General features: G+C 44.3%; 2 protein-coding genes across 10 annotated transcripts in view; one reads left to right on the top strand and one right to left on the bottom strand.

The window, feature by feature from the left end:
* Positions 1 to 17,271, top strand: part of TSEN2 (tRNA splicing endonuclease subunit 2) — a 66,679-nt gene extending 49,408 nt beyond the window's left edge. For 2 of the 8 annotated variants that reach the window (XM_039478951.2, XM_039478952.2), the window contains exon 11: positions 1,554 to 8,787. In XM_039478951.2, coding sequence (XP_039334885.1) covers positions 1,554 to 1,724 — 171 coding nt within the window. In that variant the 3' untranslated portion in view covers positions 1,725 to 8,787. Of the gene's footprint in view, positions 1 to 1,522; positions 8,788 to 12,018; positions 12,193 to 15,945 lie in introns of those variants that run through there. The other 6 variants (XR_012518878.1, XR_012518879.1, XR_005581948.2 and 3 more) reach the window with 6 other exon arrangements.
* On the bottom strand, positions 9,723 to 17,480 carry MKRN2OS (MKRN2 opposite strand). Of its 2 annotated transcripts, XM_003927047.4 has the most exons (4): positions 17,263 to 17,480; positions 13,749 to 13,798; positions 12,152 to 12,314; positions 9,723 to 11,117 (listed from the first exon to the last, which is right to left on the bottom strand). In XM_003927047.4, the coding sequence occupies exons 1-4, from the start codon at positions 17,478 to 17,480 to the stop codon at positions 10,877 to 10,879; spliced, it is 672 nt and encodes a 223-aa protein (XP_003927096.1). In that variant the 3' UTR covers positions 9,723 to 10,876. The 2 variants fall into 2 exon arrangements, with proteins under 2 accessions (XP_003927096.1, XP_039334888.1); XM_039478954.2 differs by lacking the exon at positions 13,749 to 13,798 and having other exon boundaries at positions 17,263 to 17,320.
* Between the last annotated feature and the right edge of the window lie 5,662 nt (positions 17,481 to 23,142).

The raw sequence follows: 23,142 nt of genomic DNA, 5'->3' as shown, positions 1-23,142 counted from the left end.
GAACATTTGGGGTCATTTGGACCCTTCCCTTATGCGCTAGAAGTTGTCCTCCTTCCCAACTGCTGCTGAGCTTCAGTGACTGAGCTTTGAAGTCTCCTGTGGCGATCTGATCCAGATAGGCCTTGCCTCTCTTCCCAGCGGTATTGTTGCTGTGTGGCCTGGTTCATACTGCAGCTTAACATTCACTTACCCATGTATTCACAAAGGAGTCAAAACAGTGAAAGTTTGCAGATCTCTTAGAGAGGAAGGGACCTGGTACTGACTGCTAAGCACTTTCTTACCCTGTTGTTACTCTCATCCTGAGTATGAGAAACCAAGCCATTGAATGACTAATCCAAGATCACACAGCTCATGTGCAGACTTGGGATCCAAACTCACAGTTGTCTGGCTCCCCAGCTTGTGTTTCACTGTATCCTTCCTGTTGCCATCAGAGATAGGAGGGACTCAGCTTATATAAGGACTATCAAGAAGGAAAGCTGTGTGTGTTGTCATTCCTCAGTGATTTGCTGGCTGAGAACAAATTGTAGATACCCTCCAACTTCGTCCTCATGCTGCTGGAGGTGAGGTGGGACTGAGGCCAGAGGGTCCTGCCAGGCTGGAGATGACTGCCCTTGAGAGCAGGTTAGGTTGCCTAGGCTTTAGCTTGGTCCTGTAGAAAATTAGGGAGCCTATACTGTTTCCAGTATTTTTATGCCCACTTTAGGGAACTCAGCATATACTTAATATGTCCTCACTTAACATTGCCGATATGTTCTTGGAAACTGCAGTCTTTAAGCGAATGCCATGTAACAAAACCATTTTTTCTTAACATCATTATGAGAAAACAATGTTGAAGTTTATTTGAAGACCTGCTGTACTGTGTTAGTCCATGCTCATGCTGCTATAAAGAAATACTTAAGACCGGGTAATTTATTTTTAAAAAAGAGGTTTAATTGACTCACAGTTCCGCATGGCTGGGGAGACCTCAGGAAACTTAAAATCATGGTGGAAGGCACCTCTTCATAAGGTGGCAGGAGCGAGAATGAGAGATGAGTGAAGGAGGAAGCCCCTTATAAAACCATCAGATCTCGTGAGAACTCACTATCACCAGAACAGCATGGGGACTGCCCCCATAATCTAATCACTTTCCACAAGGTCCGTCCAATGACACATGGGCATTGTGGGAACTACAGTTCAGGATGAGATTTGGGTGGAGGCACAGCCAACCCATATCAACATCGTTTTGCTTAAAGTCAGTTTCCAAGAACCTATCAAGGACCTTAAGTGAGAACTTACTATATTTTGTATTCTTAATGCTGTGTTTATGATAGATGAATCTGCTTCTACCTCTTGCCATGTTTGGCGATTGCTAAATGGCAGGTACCTAGTCAAAATCTAAATCCCAATTATGATGTCCCCAGGAGGACACTGATGTGCTCTGTGAGTTTTCACTTTTGGTGATTCCAGGAGTGCACAGTGAGAAGGTCTGGAGACTACCTGCATTTCCTGCTGATGTACCCACATTTTTACTATTATTTTGTAGGATACAGAAGTGGTTTTTCATTTCTCAATAGGAACTTATGCTGTGCTATTTGATTAAACCCTCTACTATGACTGACAAGGAAATGGAGTCACCAGAATGTATGAAAAGAATTAAAGTTCAGGTGGGTAAACAGAGAAATCAGTGTCATCCCAAAGATTCTATGCATCATGGTGTACTGGAACATGTGGTCCCAAGCAAATAAATGAATATAGTCTTGCCTTGGTAATAGAGAGCCTTCTTAGGCTCTTTAAGTCTGTCACCTTTTCCCCACTGAACCCATTGGACACAAAATCTATGCTGACTTCCACTATTCCTTAATTCCCCACTTCTTTACCTATGATGTCCTCATCACTCAGCTGAAACTGCTCTCTCACAGATAGCCTGTGACCTCCTGGTCAGGCCAGGACCTTTCACAGGTCTCATTCCCAGAGACCGGAGGTATCCCTGTTGACTCACTTCTACTTCGGGGCTTCTGTATTGAACTAAGGCACCTCCTGTTGTCTTGGCTGGTTTCTCTCTGGTCTTGCTGAGTTGTCTAGTGTGTCCATGTTTCTGCATTCCCTCCTTCTGTGTGTAGAGCCTTAACATTGCTATTAGCTCCTCCCCACGTCAAGTATGTCATTGTTGTCATCCTCTCTTGTACACGTCACCCTTTCTTCTTTTCACACCACCCTGCCCCCTGCAGACCTGCCGGTCGGTCTCCAAGGCGCCAGCACCTCCTCCCTTCAGTTGGTCCCACTTATCTCCACTAGGCTAGTTTTTCATAAAATGCTGTTCAACCTCATTTCTCCCTTCTCAGTAGCTGGCCCAGTTACAGCAACGCCATCACAGACCTAGCTCTAATGTAAAATCCTGTCTTTTATCCAGCCCACCTGTTCCTGAAATGTGCTGGTAGAACACCACAGCAAAGGCAAGCTTAGCTTTTAAAATCTGCCTGGTGAAAGTGGATGCTATTTGCTCGTAAGGTTTATATTGTTACATTCATTTTTTCCAGATGTTTCTGTTACAAAGATGGGAACAGTATCATCATTATCTAGACAAGTGTTTGTGAAATGTAGCTGTGGTATCAACTACCCAGAATGGTCTTCCATTTCCGTTTTAAGAAATTGTCTTTTATTTTGATTGGTTGCAGGAGGTGATTCTGAGTCGATGGGTTTCTTCACGAGAGAGGAGTGACCAAGACGAACTTTAACAATTCAACCTTTGAAATTAGAAATTCAAATTTCTAATTTCACCAACAACTATTTATTGAGGGCTAGGTAAAAAGTTTACTGTAATCATCCATTGATTTGTAAGCTTTAAAGGGCATGGTGCTCCCAGCGCCAGAAAACTATCAGTGTTTTTCAAGATAAATTACACAGGGGAGGAGAAGGATCCCTGTGCTGGGACTGCAGGTTCTGTCCTTGCGATGGCCTCTAACTCTCCAACCCTGAGCCTCGTGCCTCTGGCCTCAGTCGGTGCCCTCATCCGGTCACTGAGGAGGTTGGACTAGATGAGTACTGAGAACTCTTCCAACAACAGGGACATTTGTTCTCTGATTTTACCTGAAAATGGTGGTAGTTTACATTTATACAGTATAGTTTATGAAGCACTTTCATACACAGGCATCCGTTGTTAACTACATCTAAGCTGTTCTTGAAAGAATATTAGCAGATTTAGTAATTACATGGATCCATGTCCATTATTTTAAATGGAAAGAATAGTTATGTGTCTCAGCTTATCCAAGAACTTTAACCAATAGCTCAAAACACTGAAAAGTCCCTTCAGTACCTACCAAGGATTTCTTTATCACAAAGCCTTTAAGACATCAGTTACCTGATTATGTAATTCTCAAATGAACTCAATGCTAGGCATGTTTATGTATAGAACACAACAATGTTGTACAATATTAGATAATATCTTCACTGAACTTGTTATAAAAATGAGTGGTTAAATAATGTTTGAAGACATAATGAAAGCAGTTTACACTTAGCAAAATGTAATAAAGCCTTTTTTTAATTGGTGAGAAAGTCATGAAGACTTAAGTTACCTAAGGGCATTTGATGGCAAGAGGAAGGAAATGGGTGGCTGGGCACAGTGACTCATACCTATAATCCCAGCACTTGGGAGGCTGTAGGAGGCCCAGGTGCACAGATCGCTTGAGCCTAGGAGTTCAAGACCAGCCTGGGCAACATGATAAAACCTCTCTACCAACAAAAATTAGCTGAGCGTCGTAGCACATGCCTGTAATCCCAGCTACTCAGGAGGCTAAGGTGGGAGGATCAGTTGAGCCCAGGAGGCAGAGGCTGCAGCGAGCAGAGGTCGTGCTACCACAGTCCAGCCTGAGTGATAGAGCAAGGCCCTGTCTCAAAAAAAAAAAAAAAAAAGGTGGAGGGGAATGGAAAATGGAAGTGGGGATAGTTACTCTTTGGTGGTAGAGGGACGAGAGCTGGAGTGAGCCAGTGAAGGCCTGAGAGAGACAGATGTCTGAGATTTATTCAGTGTCTAAATTCCAGAAACTGGTGGATAGTCTTCTTAGCATTCAAGACTTCAGAAGTGGATGGAACCATCTTTGGAAGCTATGAGATGGAAAAAAGCAAAATGGGCATCTGTTCGCATTCCCTTGACCTGTGGTTTTAGAAATCCTGGCAACGTAAGATTCTGCTTGAAGTTATTTTTAATTTAGTGCTTCTGTTCATGCCACGATCCTGCTCTCTTTACAACAAACTCATTCTTTCTGCATGATCTAGATTTTAAAGGCATCGAAAGGTGTGGTGACATGGACTTGTAATACCTGGTACTCAGGAGGCTGAGCTGAGAGGATCACATGAGACCAGGAATTAGAGGTTCCAGTGAGCCATGATCATGCCAGTGTGCTCCATTCTGAGCGACAGAGTGAGGCTCTGTCTCAAAAATAAATATATTTTAAAAGGTGTTCTTAGTTCTAGGAGCAAGGGTGGGGGGAGTTAAAATTTTGTTCAAATTATGGACCTCCTTCCTCCCCTGCCTTAAACCAGAAGGAACCATCAGTTGGAAGTGTTTCTTAGCAGAAAGAGTGTCTGTGCAGCTCCTCATTAGTGATGCCGTAGTTCAACATTTTTACTGTCTATCTTGCTTACCGTGAGGCCAAAGATTTTTTGCTTTGAGTCATTTTCACAAAACCTTGATAGTCAGCAAAAAAATATCAGGGGCCTTTTCTTCCTTATTTCATTCATATTTGTGGTGACACTTCTTTATGGTAAACAAACAAAAATTCTTCCATTAAATATCAGCAACCTACATCAGATACTTTATCATCAACTAATATGCCCCGAAGGTTGTGGTGACTCCTGGGCATGCAGGTTGCAGTGATGTGGTATTGAAAAGCCAAAAGACCATACCAATATTATTTGCAACTGAAATCTCTAGAAGAATGTCCAGAAGGATCATCTTTTTATTATTATTGCATTTTAGGTTTTGAGGTACATGTGAAGAACATGCAAGATTGTTGCATAAGTACACACGTGGCAGTGTGATTTGCTGCCTTCCTCCCCCAGAAGGATCATCTTTAGTCAAGGAAGTCTTTATGAAAGACTTTTCTTCATGTATACAATTTGGACACCATAGAGCAGGCTGAGCAGTCTTCAGCATCACCCAGGGGCCCCTGGGTTCTGGAATGATACATTAGCAAGGGTTTCATTTAACATTACTGTCACAATTTCCAGTTAACAGCAGTATTCACCTATCTTTGGAGGTTTTATGTCCTGACATGTTTTCTTCTGAAATGTACAAGATAGCATTTCTTTTTGTTTCAAGCCAAAAACAGGTTCATCAAGATTAGAAATTTGCTCTGTGGTTAAAACCACCTGCAGGAGTTTTCCCGTAGTTCACTGTGGAGATGGTACAGCCTCACCTAGAGTAGCAATTGCTTTGCTCATACTCGTCAAAATGATCAGGTTTAGGTGGTTATCTCTTGACCTTTCCAGACTTGCTTTTAAATTAGCTAGAATCCTTCCCCAAATCATCTCTCCTCCACCACTTTTTCAGCTCTCCAGTGGTGTTCAGAGCCTTCTGCCGCATCAGCTTTGTCTCAGTGGCATCAGGCCGACTGGCCAGGCATCCTTAGCACAAGAATTTCACTAGCTTTAGTACACCATGCTCAAGAACGCCATTCTGGAACCAACAGTATTTCCACAAGTCTTGTCACCCAGCGCAAAACATTAGACACACAAATGGTGGACACATGCTGGGCAAGGATTTTATCTTCAGTGTCTACCCTTCTCAGTAAACTTTATTACTTCCTTTTTTTTTTTCTTTTTTTTTTTTTTTTTTTTTTTTTTTGGTGAGATGAGTCTCACTCTGTTGTCCAGGCAGGCTGGAGTGCAGTGGTATCATCTCGGCTCACTGCAACCTCTGCCTCCCAGGTTCCAGTGCTGCTTCTGCCTCAGCCTCCCAAGTAGCTTGGATTACAGGCATGTGCCACCATGGCTGGCTAATCTTTGAATTTTCAGTAAGATGGGGTTTTACCATGTTGGCCAGGCTGGTCTTGAACTCCTGACCTCAGGTGATCCGTGCGCCTGGGCTTCCTAAAGTGCTGGGATTACAGGCTTGAGCCACTGCGCTCAGCCCCCACCCACCTTTTTTTTCTAGTGGGACATCCTAGGCCTCGAAAAGTTACCTTGTTTCATGGGCCTTTTCCTTTGGAGACATTTTCACATAGTAAACTGGGGAAGACAATATGATAATACACCGCACACTAAACAAACGTTGGGTGATCAGCTAAGGTGATAGTCTGAGCTACATCCTTTTATCTGGTCCAGATACTACTTGAATAAAATTTTGCTGCAAGCCCTTACATATTTGTTATATTTAATTTGGATAGCCAATATGGGGTAAAATATTTTGCAAACCATGATAGCAAACATTCAGAACATTTGGAGAGTGGGAGTTGAGATGGGGCAGATGCCTGTGTATCCCGGCAGCAGCCTTGTGAATTCAGGAGGGACCCACAGAGAGGTGTTTGAAGCTCAGAGATGGTGGGCATGCGTCACTACCAGTCATGCACTTGGAGGACTTGACCCGAGATTGCTATCTCAGCTGAAAATACACTATTCTAAAAATTACATGTAGTCAGAAATACAGCCCTGTTGTCTGGTGGTGGTGGTGAACAAGGAAGGTCACCCACCACATCAGGCGGGGCCAGCTTTGTGCTCCCACACAGTCCTCCACCTCGGGTGGGGTGCAGGCTGAGGCCCCCTTGCTTACCGGTTATGCCTGTGATTTTGGAAGCAGCATCAGAAAGATTCTATGATGACCACCTATGGATGCAAGGGTAAGAACCTTGGTGCAGTGTGTGGTACTTGGCTTTTAATTCCCCAGAGATAATTCTGAAAACAGTAGTGAAGTGAACCTTCTAGAAAGGAACTTCAAATCTCAACTCTGTGGTGGTGCGCCTTGGGCAATCTACTTGCCCTTGCTAACCTCAGTTTTCTTATGTCTGGCATGTGACTAATGATGTTTACCTCATTGTGGTGTTGCGTGGGTAAAGGAGAGCTCAAAAATCACTATAATCCTAGCACCTTAGGAGACTGAGGCGAGAGGATCTCCTGAGCCCAGGAGTTCGAGACCAGCCTTAGCAACATAGGGAAACTGTCTCTACTAAATAAATAAATAAATAGGCATGGTGGCACGCACTTGTAGTCTCAGCTACTTGGGAAGCTGAGGCAGGAAGATTGCTTGAGCCTGGAAGGTTGGTGCTGCAGTGAGCCAAGATCACCCCACTGCACTCCAGCCTGGGTGACAGAGTGAGACCTAATCTCAAAAAAAAACGTGATGCATAACAGTGTCCCCTTCCTGAAAGGAACAACTCTACACTAAACTGGCAAGAGACTGAGGAGACCCATGTCAGTTTGCTTTATATTCAGAGCTAAATGTGGGTTGAGAACAGAAATGTGCTTTTTGAAGATCAGCCCACCCACCTGATGACAAATACAGACATTGTGCACAAAATGTGGAATGAGGCAAGAGATTTATTGAAGGCCTATGTGCTGGTGCTGCTCCGTCTTGGAGCAAGCTAAATCAGCTCCATCCTGTCTTCTGAGGAGCCTAGGGGCAAGAATTGGGCAGTCATCCTTAGAAGGCATGGGGCCAGCCCCTGGGAGTGGAGTGTAGATCATGCCACTGCACTCAAGCCTGGGCACAAGAGCAAAACTGACACACAAAAAAAACAAACAAACAAAATGAAAAAGGAGGGAATTCATGGCCTGCAGAAAATTGAGACAGAAGAAGTATGAGGCCAGCTTTTGCCAATGTCACCCCCAGATTGGAGAGCATCCCCTAAAATAGGAAATCTAAAGCTTTCCTTGAAAAGGGGTGAGAATCCCAGCACATTGAGAGGCTGAAGTAGGGGGGATCACTAGAGACCAGTCTGGGCAACATAGTGAGACCCTGTCTCTACAAATAATTTTTTAAAAATTAACTGGGTGTGATAGCATGTACCTGTAGTCCCAGCTACCAGGAAGGCTGAGGTAGGAGAATTGCCTGAACCCAAGGAGTTGAGGCTGCAGTGAGCCATTGTCCTGCCTCTGGACTTCAGCCTAGGCAACAGAGGAAGACCCTGTCTCCAAGAAAATAAAAAGAACAGAGGTGCAGCCCCTAAGGGAAATTAGCATAAAATAGGCATTCCTTATATTATTTATTTTAGCTGACTTTTATTGTTTACCTCCTTTCCATGTTTGAATGTTGATAAAAACAAATCCTTATTTTCTCCTTTTTCTTCTCTAATGATGGCAAGGTATTGACCTAGTTTCTGCACATACTAGGTACACTTGGTCCCTTCCAATTTGCTGGGGGTTGTCCTCTTGACCTCTGCAGTGTGGCCCAGGGGTTAAGGGCACAGCTTTTGCAGTCAAGCCTTGGTTTGAACCCCAGTTTTGCCACTGTATGACTTTGGACAAATAATTTCCTCAATTTCTCTTTTCATTGTAAAAGAGGCATAATGTTAGGACCTACCTCAGAGGATGGTCTTGAGGATTGGTAAGGAAGAAGAATAAGTGTTTCTTCTGGGGTGGAGTCCTTTATGAATACTCATTAAATGCAGCTGCTGTTATAATTGGTAAAGAGACTAGAGAAGCTGAATTCTAGTATAAAATGTGAAGAGAATGGAAGCAAATTGGAATTCTTTCATCTTTACCGTCTGGGGTTTTGTTGACTTCTCGAACACCATGGAATACCAGTCACAGTTTTGCTTAAAATGGTATCAAATTCTGGGTCGGCAGTTTTGTATTTCTTTTTTTTTTTTTTTTTTTTTTTTTTTTTTTTTTGAGACGGAGTTTCGCTCTTGTTACCCAGGCTGGAGTGCAATGGCGCGATCTCGGCTCATCGCAACCTCCGCCTCCTGGGCTCAGGCAATTCTCCTGCCTCAGCCTCCGGAGTAGCTGGGATTACAGGCACGCGCCACCGTGCCCAGCTAATTTTTTTTTTGTATTTTTAGTAGAGACGGGGTTTCACTATATTGACCAGGATGGTCTCGATCTCTTGACCTTGTGATCCACCCGCCTCGGCCTCCCAAAGTGCTGGGATTACAGGCTTGAGCCACCGCGCCCGGCCCAGTTTTGTATTTCTTTAAAGGAAAGTACCTGAGCTTGTAAATGCAATGTTGCTGTGCCATGCATTCTTTCCCACTGAAGTTAACTGCTGAAACGTGGACTGAATGCCTCTTAGGAAACAAGCTTTAAGGATCTGTAGCAAGTTTTCTGAATATCTTTATTCCTAATGTTAAAGGATAAAGCACATTAGAATCTAAAGAGTTTATTTGAGCAAAGAGCCATTCATGGAATCAAGCCGCACCACAACTGAAGTGGTTGGGGCTTCCCGGGAAGAGTGTGAAGGGAGGCTTTTAGAGGCTATATGAGGAGGCATGGGCGAGAAGTTGGTTGAAGTTTGAGCTGTTGCCTTATTTAGGTTATCCCAGTGGCAAGTATCTGATTGTGTAACTGATGCTCAGTTGGCTATTTAGGATTAGCTGAGCTTAAGTTTCATTTAGTTTAATTTGGAACTGGATATTGGATCCATCTTGGTGTAATGGCTTCCCCCTAAGTTATTTTAACATAAGGCAGTTATTGTTGCCTTTAAGATGGGTTTTTGGCCGGGCGCGGTGGCTCAAGCCTGTAATCCCAGCACTTTGGGAGGCCGAGGCGGGTGGATCACGAGGTCAAGAGATCGAGACCATCCTGGTCAACATGGTGAAACCCCGTCTCTACTAAAAATACAAAAAATTAGCTGGGCATGGTGGTGCGTGCCTGTAATCCCAGCTACTCAGGAGGCTGAGGCAGGAGAATTGCCTGAACCCAGGAGGCGGAGGTTGCGGTGAGCCGAGATCGCGTCATTGCACTCCAGCCTGGGTAACAAGAGCGAAACTCCGTCTCAAAAAAAAAAAAAAAAAAAAAAGATGGGTTTTTGTTTTTTGGAAATTAGACATCAATTGGTACCAAGGTTGGGGAATAAGATTAAGTAAAGTAGTACATCACATTTCATCAAAAAGTGAGTTCTGGAAGAAGTTTCCAAAGAGAAATTCAGGAATGTTTTGCATGTTGGCCTTTTGAAGTTCGATGATTCTATCGGTACACAAATTCCAACATACTTGTTAAAAATCCCCACAGTTACTGATCCCAGTTTCCCCAGACTCCTCCTGAAGGTATCAGAGAAAGAAGATAACCCTCTCTTTGTGTCCTTTCTGAACTCTGCCTTTCCAGTGGGCATAGGAAGTATTTTGTGGCGGCAAACCCAACTCTTGAACTTCCATGTGTTGGGTCAAGCCAAATGAAAAGGACACAGGCTGGAATTTTACTGATGCGAGGCATTGCCAGGCCCATTTGTGCAAATAGACCCTGAAGAGCTCATTTAAAAGGAGTAACCATTTCCTGATTTAGATTCTGAGGGGGGTTTTGGTTTTGTTTTGTTTTACTATGGTTCACTGTCATGAGCTTACTATGCACTTTTTTTTCTTGAGATAGAATCTCGCTCTGTCGCCCAGGCTGAAATGCAGTGCTGTGATCTTGGCTCACTACAACCTCTGCCTCCTGGGTTCAAGCGATTCTCGTGCCTCAGCCTCCCAAGTAGCGGGGATTACAGGCACCTGCCACCACGCCTGGCTAATTTTTATATTTTTAGTAGAGACGGGGTTTCACCGTTTTGGCCAGGCTGGTCTTGAACTCCGGACCTCAGACGATCTGCCTGCCTCAGCCTCCCGAAGTACTGGGATTACAGGTGTGAGACACAGTGCCCAACCCATACACGTTTTTATTGACCACAGTTAAGTGCATTTAGAAATCCATAGTACTGATGAAAGGTAGCAAACTCCCTACCCGCATTGTCCGGACTGCACTTACGTAGCTCTCAGCACAAACCGCTGCCCTCAGGGGCTTGTGCCTCCTGCTGGGGACGGTCAGTGATATAGAAGCCATGCTCCTTTATTGCCCGGTAAAGTGTGATGTATTTGGATGCCAGCCTTGTCCGAGGGACCACGTACTTCTCGGTAAATTCACTCTTATCCAGTTGCTCTCTACCTTCTGCCATCAGAACGCAGTTAATGAACATGAGTGTGTAAGTGTAGCAGTTGTAGTGGTCTTCTTCATACCTTGAAGAGAACAAAGGCATTGGGAGGAAAAGGCTGCTCAGGAACAGGCCGTGAAGATAACAAAGGCCTTTCCTAACGGAAATTGGGTGCCTCAGTGAGCAGAGCTTCTGAGTGTGCTGGCTCATGTGGTTAAGAAGCTTCAAAATGTGCAATTCAGGCCAGGCACAGAGGCTCACACCTATAATCCCAGCACTTTGGGAGGCTAAGGTGGGAGGATCACTTGAGGTCAGGAGTTTGACACTGGCCAGGCCACCATAATGAAACCCCATCTCTACAAAAAGACATCTTCTGAAATGTTGGGAGAGAGGAATTGAGAAATTAAGTTGAAATTGCTAAAATTACAAAATAGAAACTTAAGTATTTTTACATTTTGAGCATTGTTTTTGGTTTGTTTTTTTTTTCTTTTTTGGAGTCGGAGCCTCACTGTTGGCCAGACAGAGTGCAATGGCGCGATCTTGGCTCACTGCAACCTCCACCTCCTGGGTTCAAGTGATTCTCCTGCTTAAGCCTCCTAAGTAGCCTCCCAAGTAGGGACTACAGGTGTCTGCCACCATGCCTGGCTAATTTTTGTATTTTTAGTAGAGATGGAGTTTTACCATGTTGGCCAGGCTGGTCTCAAACTTCTGACCGCAGGTGATCCACCTGCCTCAACCTCCCAAAGTGTTGGGATTATAGGCATGAGCCACTGTGCCCGGCCTGAACATTGGTTTTTAAAATTTTTGTTTTAGGGAAATATCGTGACTTGCTGTATATATGTAAAAAATACCTTGTCACATAACTAAAATAATTGAGTACAGGTTCTAGTCCTTTTACCTCTTCCAGTGCTATGATTTTGTTATATGTGTATGCCGACCCACCTGCAGAAAACCTAAGGCAGTTCAACCTGTTTAAATTCTGTTAGAGATGCTAATATCTCCATGTGAACTCAACGTGAAGCTAAATGCTGCTGAGTCCTCTGTGAGCTGAGGCCATACGGAGATCCCACTTGAATAACATGTGAGTGCCAGCGACGGTCGCCCTTTGCAGCCACGTACCTGTGAGGCAACCAGGCCCCCGAGGTGGAGAAGTCTTCCAGGTACTTGTCCCATTGCTCCATCATTCCATACATGTTGGGCTGCAGTAATGGGATGCTTATGCTCTGCTCCCACCCTGCTCCATCTCGCCGGACACCGTGTGCACTGTAATTATACACAACCCCTGCAAACAAAAACCAAAGTCATGTGGAGCCTCAAGGAAACACACACCTCTGTGAAAAAGGGACATCAGAAAATGACAGTAGCCACGTGGTAACTTTACATAATATAAACCTAGATGGGAGGTTCTAGAATCTCCTTCCATCCACCTAATAAGATTTAGATTTGCCTAGAGTCAGGGCGGGGGTTTATGTAGCCTTCCCTGTTATCAGCAAAGCATTTCCTTGAGAGAACCCCAGTTCTAGCTCTACCTGCAGTTCAGGGCTGTGAAGTTGCTCCCAGGAAGCAGAGGTAGTAATAGTCAGCAGGATCATCATCTCCAATATTTTTGTTGAAGTTCTCTGTTTACCAATAGTTCAATCTTGTTTCCTTAAATCAGGAATAAATTACCACCTGATAAAGATGAGTGGTAAGTATGACTGTTCTTGTGGGTAACTGAGTTCAGATCTGGTCTGGGTTTCTGATTGCAGTGTCAATTTCTCTTTGCTCATCGTGTAAGGCTGTTATCAGACTTCACCATGCCCAGGCTACACATCCTGCAGGTGGCTCCACCCAGACCCTTTTCCTGCAGACAAGAAAGCTTCTGGCTGAAGAGTTGCACGCTGCCCTCAGAGCTATAGGTGGCCAAAGGAACTGTTTTATTTAATCTTCACTTTCTTTAAAAAAACAAAAACACTGCAGGTCCCATCACACCCTACTTTACTCCTGAAGTCCCTGGAGTGTGGGGACCCAGTGGTAGTTGGCTGAGCATAGAAAGGATTGGAAATCAGAGGGCCTGTTTCCAGATTCTGATTCGGATACAAGATGTGAGGTCTTGGGCAACTCAGCCTCACTGGACATCTATTTCTTCCTCTTTTAAAAACTAATAAAAAATGTACAGGTTTGTGAGGCTCTTCACTGAGAAAACTAATTTTTTTTTTTTTTTAGACTGAGTTTCGCTCTTGTTACCCAGGCTGGAGTGCAATGGCACGATCTCGGCTCACCGCAACTTCCGCCTCCTGGGTTCAGGCAATTCTCTTGCCTCAGCCTCCTGAGTAGCTGGGATTACAGGCACGCGCCACCATGCCCAGCTAGTTTTCTGTACTTTTAGTAGAGACGAGGTTTCACCATGTTGACCAGGATGGTCTCGATCTCTTGACCTCGTGATCCACCCGTCTCGGCCTCCCAAAGTGCTGGGATTGCAAGCTTGAGCCACCGCGCCTGGCCTGAGAAAACTAATATTAAAGAGCTTTCAAATATTTCATATTGTTAGTAGTAATAATTTGCCATAAAGTCAATATTTCTCATTGGGGGCAGTGCACACCTCATGGTGGAGTACGAGAACCCAGTGAACAATGGAACACCCATTAGATGCTGCCATAGTCGAATCTCTCTACAAATAACAACTTTCCTTTTACTGGGTATTGGGTTTTGTTTTAAGCTATGAAACCACACTTACCATTTGTGTTAGTTATTCCAACGTGAAGATTAGACCTTCCATCATACTCCCTGAAAGAAACAAGGTTTGTTTTTTTCTGGTTTGCATGTGTTTGGCATGAAGAATTGACATTTAAAGTAGGAGGAGGCCAGGCACAGTGGCTCAAACCTGTAATCCTAGCACTTTGGCAGGCCAAGGCAGCGGATCACTTGAGGCCAGCAGTTTGAGACCATCCTGGTCAACATGGTGAGACCCCATTTCTACTGAAAATACAAAAATTAGCCAGGCATGTTGGTGTGTGCCTGTGATCCCAGCTACTCGGAAGGCTGAGGCACAAGGATCACTTGAACCCGGGAGGTGGAGTTTGCAGTAAGCCAAGATTGCACCACTGCACTCCACCCTGGGTGACAGAGCGAGAGACAGTCCAAGAAAATAAGTAGGAGGAGAGCCGCTGGGTGCAGTGGCTCATGCCTGTAATCCCAGCACTTTGGGACTTTTTAAGGTGGGAGGATCCATTGAGGCCAGGAGTTCGAGACCAGCCTGGCCAACATGGTGAAACCCTGTTTCTACTAAAAATACAAAAATTAGCTGGGCATGGTGGGGCATGCATCCCAGCTACATACTTGGGAGGCTGAGGCATGAGAATCGCTTGAACTCGTGAGGCAGAGATTGCAGTAAGTGCCACTGCATTCCAACCTAGGCAACAGAGTAAGACACTCTCAAAAAAGTAGGGGGGAGAACCAGAAATGGTAGTTCTTGTCTGTAGTGCCAGCTACTTGGGAGGCTGAGCGGATCACTTGAGTCCATGGGTTCAAGGCTACAGTGAGCTTTGATTGTACCACTGCACTCCAGCCTCAGCAACATAGACTGTGACTCTAAAAAAACAAAACCCCAAAACAGTTTAGGCTTCATGATTCTGATTAGGTTCACATGAGGCCGGGCGCGGTGGCTCACGCCTGTAATCCCAGCACTTTGGGAGGCCGAGGAAGGTGGATCACGAGGTCAAGAGATCGAGACCATCCTGGTCAACATGGTGAAACCCCGTCTCTACTAAAAATACAAAAAATTAGCTGGGCATAGTGGCGCATGCCTGTAATCCCAGCTACTCAGGAGGCTGAGGCAGGAGAATCGCCTGAACCCAGGAGGCAGAGGTTGAAGTGAGCCTAGATCGCGCCATTGCACTCCAGCCTGGGTAACGAGCGAAACTCCATCTCAAAAAATAAATAAATAAATAAATAAGTTCACATGAAGCTTCTGCCAGGCTTTGTAGTTAGGGTCTGAAGTGAACATAAAAAGAATAGGATGGGAAGGAGCATGTTGGTGAAACAAAACTGAAGCTTGAGACAGGCTTATATACCCTATCGCTAAACCTCCTATGCACCTACCATTTGAGTTAAGTTCAAATAGCCTTCCCTGTTATCAGCAAAACATTTTCTTGAAACAAACCCAGTTCTAGCTATACCTGCTGTTCAGGGCTGTGAAGTTGCCCCCAGGAAACAGAAACAATAGGTAACAGAATCATCATTTTCAATATTTTTATTGAAATTAAAGATTTAGTGTTTAAGATTAAAAATTAGCCGGGCGCGGTGGCTCAAGCCTGTAATCCCAGCACTTTGGGAGGCCGAGGCGGGTGGATCACGAGGTCAACAGATCGAGACCATCCTGGTCAACACGGTGAAACCCCGTCTCTACTAAAAATACAAAAAATTAGATGGGCATGGTGGCGCGTGCCTATAATCCCAGCTACTCAGGAGGCTGAGGCAGGAGAATTGCCTGAACTCAGGAGGCAGAGGTTGCGGTGAGCCGAGATCGCGCCATTGCACTCCAGCCTGGGTAACAAGAGCGAAACTCCATCTCAAAAAAAAAAAAAAAAAAAAAAAAAGATTAAAAATTAGGCCGGGCACAGTGGCTCATGCCTGTAATCCCAGCACTCTGGGATGCTGAGGTGGGCATATGAAGCCAGGAGTTGAAGACCAGTCTAGACAACATGGCGATACCTCATCTCTACTGAAAAATAAAATAATTAGCTGAGTGTGGTGGAGGGCACCTGTAATCCCAGCTACTTGGGTAGCTGAGACATGAGAATCTCTTGAACCCAGGAGGCAGAGGTGGCAGTGAGCAGAGATTGCACCACTGCACTCCAGCCTGAGCAACAGAGTGAGACCCTGTCTCAAAAAAAAAAAGACTAACAATCTTAATTTTAATCTTTGTTTTACAGATAAGGAACCAGAGACTCCTGGAACCGGTTAGAAGAACCAGGCTAGGAATCAGGGGCTTTATGATGCCAGAGCCTATAATGCCCTCTCTGCATTGGCTGCCTCCCTGGGCAAGGCCCAGGGATGCTGTCTGTTTAACACCTAACATTATGACCAAAATCTTTTACATACTTTGGTTCACTTCATCCTCATAGGTACCAAAAGGAAATTGTTTGAGGAAGTTAGAGTAAGCAGGAAGGTGAGTAGTCAACTCCCATTTTCTTATTCAAAATCAGCACTCTTGAGGGCACAGGAGAGTTAGGAGGGTAGACTAAGGAGTATTAGACTAATGATACACAGGAGCCAAACATGCTTCCTAAAGCATACACCAACATTCTACGATCCATGATATTCTACAGCCTGGCTTATATGGGGCTGATCCTAATCCTATTGGTAAACTCCATGGGGACAGTAAAATACAAACCTGGCCAGGCACAGTGGCTCCTGCCTGTAATCCCAGCACTCTGGGAGGCTGAAGCAAGCAGATCACCTGAGGTCAGGTGTTTGAGACCAGCCTGGCTAACATAGTGAAACCCCATCTCTACTAAAAATACAAAAATTAGCCAGGCGTGGTGAATCCCAGCTACTCAGGAGGCTGAGGCAGGAGAATTACTTGAACCCAGGAGGCGGAGGTTGCAGTAAGCCAAGATCATGCCATTACACCCCCAGCCTGCCTGGGCAACAAGAATGAAACTGTCTCAGAAAAAAAAAAAAAAAAGTATAATTCTACTTTTGCTTTCTGAATTCATTCTTTTCGTTTGTACCAGCAGTCTCAGCATGAGGGAACTGAATTTGTTCTTAAAGCCAGGTGGTGGCTATGATGGAAATAGAACAGTTCTAGTCTTCAGTTTAACTTGCCTCCATACAAAATAGTCTGTAAGTGCTGGTTTATCAGGCCCTGTACATTGTACCTGTTTGTCATTGAAACCACCACTTAACTGGCAGTAAGGTATTATTTAGATAAGATTAGCTGCTGGGTCATTTTCCCAGTTAGACTCTGAGCACATATTTTTCTCTCTGAAAATTGTATGAGCAGGTTTATTCTTCATATATTCCACATATATTCTTGCACTTACCACTGTAGGCACACAGGCACACCATCTATTTTTATGAAGCCAGTAGGCCTGCATCTCAGGATTTAAGGCCAAAGCACCAAAAAAAAAAAAAAAAAAATGTCCACCAAACCTCACACATTATATATTAAGGAAAGGAAGTTTTAGTGACTAAAACAGAAGGACAAGTTTGCACAATGCAATTTAACACTTTAAAAAACACTGTACCTAAGAAACGTCCCCTGAGTTGGTCTGAGGAGGAATGAACATTTTTCCTGATGTCCATTAGTAAATGGATTAGCGATGCTAACAGGTGCTTCCTCCAGCTTCCTCGAGCCCAGGTCCTGCTGGCAGAGAGGGCAGCACTGGGGCACCCTGAAGCTGTAGATGTATTTCTCACAGTGGTTGAATTTAATTAAAGCCTTCCCAGCCTCTGTGCAGTGCATAGCTTTCACCTCCTGGGATGCCGGGGGAGGATTCCGGAGACTTCCTTTTCCTCATTACACACCTGGCAAATGCACACCGCCCTGAGAAACCTGATCGATGATGATGTCATCTTGACTGATGGCTTCAGAAGCCAAACCAGGTAGGATTAACCAGCAGCCAGGCCTCCCTGTAGACTGTTTCTTAAAGAGCTAGTTTCTGTTTATTTCCATTGTTTATGGCAGGCGTCCCCAAACTACGGCCCGCGGGCCGCATGCGGCCCCCTGAGGCCATTTATCCGGCCCCCCACCGCACTTCAGGAAGGGGCACCTTTTTCATTGGTGGTCAGCGAGAGGAGCACAGTATGTGGCGGCCCTCCAACGGTCTGAGGGACAGTGAACTGGCCCCCTGTGTAAAAAGTTTGGGGACGCCTGGTTTATGGTAATGGATGACTGCCAGCTTCTATTCATCCTTTAAAGCCTCACTTTTCCGTGAAATCTTTTTCAGCTTCCCTTGTCTTCCCTTGCAGTGGCAGCGCTGGATTTATATTTCTATCAAAACTCTTTTATTTATTTGTTTGGAGACAGGATCTCACTCTGTCACCCAGGCTGGGGTGCAGTGGCACAATCTTGGCTTACTGCAACTTCTGCCCCAGTGATTCTCCCACATCAGCCTCCCCAAGCAGCTGGGGCTACAGATGCACCATACCCAGCTAACTGTTGTATTTTTTGGTAGAGATGGGTTTCACCGTGTTGACCAGGCTGGAGTCCACCTCCTGAGCTCAAGTGATCAAGTAGCCTCCTGGAGTGCTGGAATTAGAGGCGTGAGCCACCGTGCCCAGCCTAGAACTGTTATTTCATCATTTAGTTTTGTTTCTCCTGTTAGTCTGTGAGCTTCTTGGAACTGGAAACCTTTATTTTTGTGTTCCCGGAATTTGATTATATCCTTTTGTTGTTGCATAAATAAATCCTTAATTTAAGGCTTTTTTTTTTTTTTTTTAGCATTTTGTGTTGTAAAAGTAATCTTGCTTATAAAAAAAAATTAACATCCAAAATGTTCTGGGGTTTTTATAAAAAATTAACAGCCCAGTTAGAAATAAGGATAGTGATAACAGGAGGAGGATACTGATTTGGGAGAGGGCAGAAGTGGTTTCTGAGCTCCAGGGCTGTTGTGACTCATTATCTGGGTGTTAATAATATGGGAGTATTCTATTTGTGAAAAAGCATCATGCTGTGCATTTTATTATATGCACTGCATAATTTTTCTTTTTTCTTTCTTTCTTTTTTTTTTTTGAGACGGAGTTTCGCTCTTGTTACCCAGGCTGGAGTGCAATGGCACTATCTTGGCTCACCACAACCTCTGCCTCCTGGGTTCAGGCAATTCTCCTGCCTCAGCCTCCTGAGTAGCTGGGATTACAGGCATGTGCCACCATGCCCAGCTAATGTTTTGTATTTTTAGTAGAGACAGGGTTTCACCATGTTGACCAGGATGGTCTCGATCTCTTGACCTCGTGATCCACCCGCCTCAGCCTCCCAAAGTGCTGGGATTACAGGCTTGAGCCACCGTGCCCGGCCGACTTAATTTCTTAAAGGAAAGTGTACCATTCCAGTCAAAGCCTTGGTAAAATAACCAGTTTTTTCACAATATCAGTAATAGAGGTCTAGTTCATTCTTTCATATTGCACAGGAATCCACTCATCAATGGGACATGACAGAGACATGACATGCCCCTATCTGCCTTGGACCTGGTTGGATACTGTTTTCACCAACCCACAGAGCCACCCTTCTGCCCTGGCAGCTAGCAAGAGGCCAAAACCCACAGAACAATCACCACCACCCCTCTGTTATGACATTTTATTAAAACAAAAACAAAAAACAACAAAAAAAACCTGGGTGTGGTAGCTTATGCCTGTAATCCCAGCACTTTGGGAGGCCAAGGCAGGTGGATCAGCTGAGGTCGGGAGTTTGAGACCAGCCTTTCCAATATGGAGAAACCCTGTCTTTACTAAAAATACAAAATTAGCCTTGCAAGGTAGCACATTCCTGTAATCCCAGCTACTTGGGAGGCTGAGGCAGGAGAATCACTTGAACCTGGGAGGCAGAGATTGCAGTGAGTTGAGATCACCCTACTGCACTCCAGCCTGGGCAACAGTGCAAGACTCCATCTCAAAAAAAAAAAAAAAAAAAAAAATGTAGACAGGAATGATGGCACTCAACTCTAGTCCCAGCTACTTGGTAGGCTGAGGTGGAAGGATCGCTTGAGCCCAGGAGTTAGAGACTGCAGTGAACTATGATCACATCACCACACTTTAGCCTGGGCAACAGAGTGAGACCCTATCTCAAAAAAAAAAAAAAAAAAAAAAAAAAAAAAAAAAAAAAAATCCACAGAGTATACAACACCAAGAGTAAACCATAATGTAAACTATGGACTTTGGGTAATAATGATATGTCAATGTAGTTTCATTATAGCAAATATACTACCAAATGTTGATGGTACATGCATGGGGACAGGGGCTATATAGGAACTTTCTGTACTTTTTTTTATCAGTTTTGCTGTGAACCTAAGACTACTCTGAAAAATAAAGGTGATTTTTAAAAAGAGGAAAGGATATTTATTTGAATAACAGAACCTAAGAAAATTAATTTTGGGGAGATCTTTAGCATGAGTTCTGGATGAATAAAAGAGATCCTATGAATAAAAGAGATTACATGAAATTAGGAATTATCAAAAGGAGTGAAGAATATTCTTTTAAAAAAATTTTTTTTTCTTTTTTTTTTTTTTTTTTTGAGGCGGAGTTTCACTCTTGTTGCCCAGGCTGGAGTGCAATGGTGCGATCTCGGCTCACCGCAACCTCCGCCTCCTGGGTTCAGGCAATTCTCCTGCCTCAGCCTCCTGAGTAGCCGGGATTACAGGCACGTGCCACCATGCCCAGCTAATTTTTTGTATTTTTTAGTAGAGACGGGGTTTCACCATGTTGACCAGGATGGTCTCAATCTCTCGACCTCGTGATCCATCCGCCTCGGCCTCCCAAAGTGCTGGGATTACAGGCTTGAGCCACCGCGCCCGGCTAAAAATTTTTAACAAGTATTGTTTTGAGACAGTGTTTTGCTCTGTTGCCCAGGCTAGAGTGTAGTGGCACAATCATGGCTCACTGCAGCCTTGACCTCCTGGGCTCAGACAGTCCTCCTGCCTCAGCTTCCCAAATAGCTGGGACTATAGGCACATGCCACCACTCCTGGCTAATTTTAAAAATTATTTGTACAGATGGAGTCTCACTGTCTTGTCCAGGTTGGCATTAAACTCCTGGGCTCCAGCAATCCTCCCACCTTGACCTCTGAAAGTGTTGGGATTACAGGTATGAGCCACTGCCCCTGGCCCAGAATACCCAATTTTAAAACAACACAAATCATAATACTGTGTGGAGTTTAAAACATATGCAGAAGTAAAATATATGACAGTAGCACAAAAGGGCTGGGTGCAATGGCTCGAATATATAACCCCAGCACTCTGGGAGGACAAGATAGGAGGACTGCTTGAGGCCACAAGTTCAAGACCCGCCTGGACAACACAGCAAGACCCCAATTTAAAAATTAGTTGGGCATGGTGGTGCACCTGTAGTCTTAGCTACTCAGGAGGCTGAAGCAGGAGGTTCACTTGAGTCCAGAAGTTTAAAGTTGCAGTGAGCTATGATCACATCACTGCACTCTAGCATGGGTGACAGAGTGTGACCCTGTCTCAAAAAAATAGCACAAAAGGAGGAGAATAAATGATGTTATGCTTTTGTAGATTGTTTGCATTAAGGAAGTGGCAAGAGAACTAATTTAAGGTAGATGCCAACAAATGTGAATGCTTATTATACCTGGGGTAATCTCTTACAGATTCACTTTTAAAAAAGTAGTTAAAAGCGTACAGGTGGCTCATGCCTGTAATTAATCCCCAACACTTTGGTAGGCTGAGGCAGGTGGATCTCTTGAGGCCAGGAGTTCAAGACTAGCATGGCCAAAATGGTGAAACCCCGTCTCTACAAAAAATACAAAAATCAGCTGGGGTGTGATGGTGCACACCTGTGGTTCCAGCTGAGGCAAGAGAATCGCTTAAACCTGGGAGGTGAAGTCTGCAGTGAGGCTGAGACAAGAGAATTGCTTAAACCTGGGAGGTGAGCCGGGCGCGGTGGCTCAAGCCTGTAATCCCAGCACTTTGGGAGGCCGAGGCGGGTGGATCACGAGGTCGAGAGATCGAGACCAACCTGGTCAACATGGTGAAACCCCGTCTCTACTAAAAATACAAAAAATTAGCTGGGCATGGTGGCGCGTGCCTGTAATCCCAGCTACTTAGGAGGCTGAGGCAGGAGAATTGCCTGAACCCAGGAGGCGGAGGTTGCGGTGAGCCGAGATCGCGCCATTGCACTCCAGCCTGGGTAACAAGAGCGAAACTCCGTCTCAAAAAAAAAAAAAAAAAAAAAAAAAAAAAAAAAAAAAAAAAAAAAAAAAAACCTGGGAGGTGAAGTCAACTGTGAGCCAAGATGGTGCCACTGTACTCCAGCTTTGGCAACAGAGCAAGACTCCTACTAAAAAAAAAAGTATATTACCAATAAAGAAAAAATGATAGAATAATGGAAAATACTTAACCCAAAGGAATACATGAAAGGAGAATTAAAGAACAAATAACAGATTATATGAATAGAAGATAAATATATTTCCGTGAAGGATTTCTTAAGAAAAAAAATCAAGGCCAGGCCTGGTGGCTCACACTTGTAATCCCAGCACTTTGGGAGGCCAGCGTGGGCACATCACCAGAGGTTAGGAGTTTGAGACCAGCCTGGCCAACATAATGAAACCCTGTCTCTACTAAAAATACAAAAACACAAAAATTAGCTGGGCGTGTTGACACACCTGTACACACTGCCAGCTACTCAGAAGATTGAGGCAGGAGATTTGCTTAAAACTGGGAGGTGGAGGTTGCAGACAGCTGAGATGGTGCCATTGCACTCCAGGCTAGGTGACAGGGCTAGACTTCATCTCAAAAAAAAAAAAGAAAAAAAAATCAATATAATACATTTAAATCCAATTATATTACATTTAGTGTAAATGGACTAAATGCTCCAATATAAAAAACAAAGATTATCAGACTCTATTTTAAAATAAAACAATTATATGCTATCTAGGAGAGAGAAATTTAGATAAAATACCAGGTAGATTAAAAATAAAAGAATGGGGCCGGGTGTGGTGGTTCACACCTGTAATCCCAGCCCTTTGGGAGGCCGAGGTGGGGGGATCACCTAAGGTCAGGCGTTCAAGACCAGCCTGGCCAACATGGTGAAGCCCTGTCTCTGCTAAAATACAGTAAATTAGCCAGGTGTGGTGGTGAGCATCTGTAATCCCAGCTACTCAGGAGTCTGGGAAACGAAAATCACTTGAACCCAGGAGGCACAGGTTGCAGTGAGCCAAGATCGCAGCACTGCACTCCAGCTGGGAGACAGAGTGAGAATCCCTCTCAAAAATAATGATGATAATAATAAAAGGATGGAAAAAATACACCTTGCAAACACTATCTGAAAGAAAGCTGACATGATTACAATCAAAGTATACTTTAAGAAATATCTCTAGAGATAAAGAGGGACTTTTTAAAAACTTGCATTCTTAGAAACATCTTTTATACATGTGTCTTTACATAATGTATTACATG

This window comes from Saimiri boliviensis, chromosome 8 (genome assembly GCF_048565385.1).
Source record: "Saimiri boliviensis isolate mSaiBol1 chromosome 8, mSaiBol1.pri, whole genome shotgun sequence".
NCBI lineage: Eukaryota > Metazoa > Chordata > Mammalia > Primates > Cebidae > Saimiri > Saimiri boliviensis.
This window is presented reverse-complemented; position numbering and strand designations above follow the sequence as displayed.

Bases quoted from the DNA above. Each gene is read 5' to 3' on its own strand.
- MKRN2OS (XM_003927047.4), bottom strand. From the start codon at position 17,480: ATGCACTGCACAGAGGCTGGGAAGGCTTTAATTAAATTCAACCACTGT. The intron at 13,799-17,262 runs GTACAGTGTTTT...TGTTTCTTTCAG, and splicing joins ACTCAGGGGACGTTTCTTAG to GGAGTATGATGGAAGGTCTA. The intron at 12,315-13,748 runs GTAAGTGTGGTT...TTTTGTTTGCAG, and splicing joins TGGAATAACTAACACAAATG to GGGTTGTGTATAATTACAGT.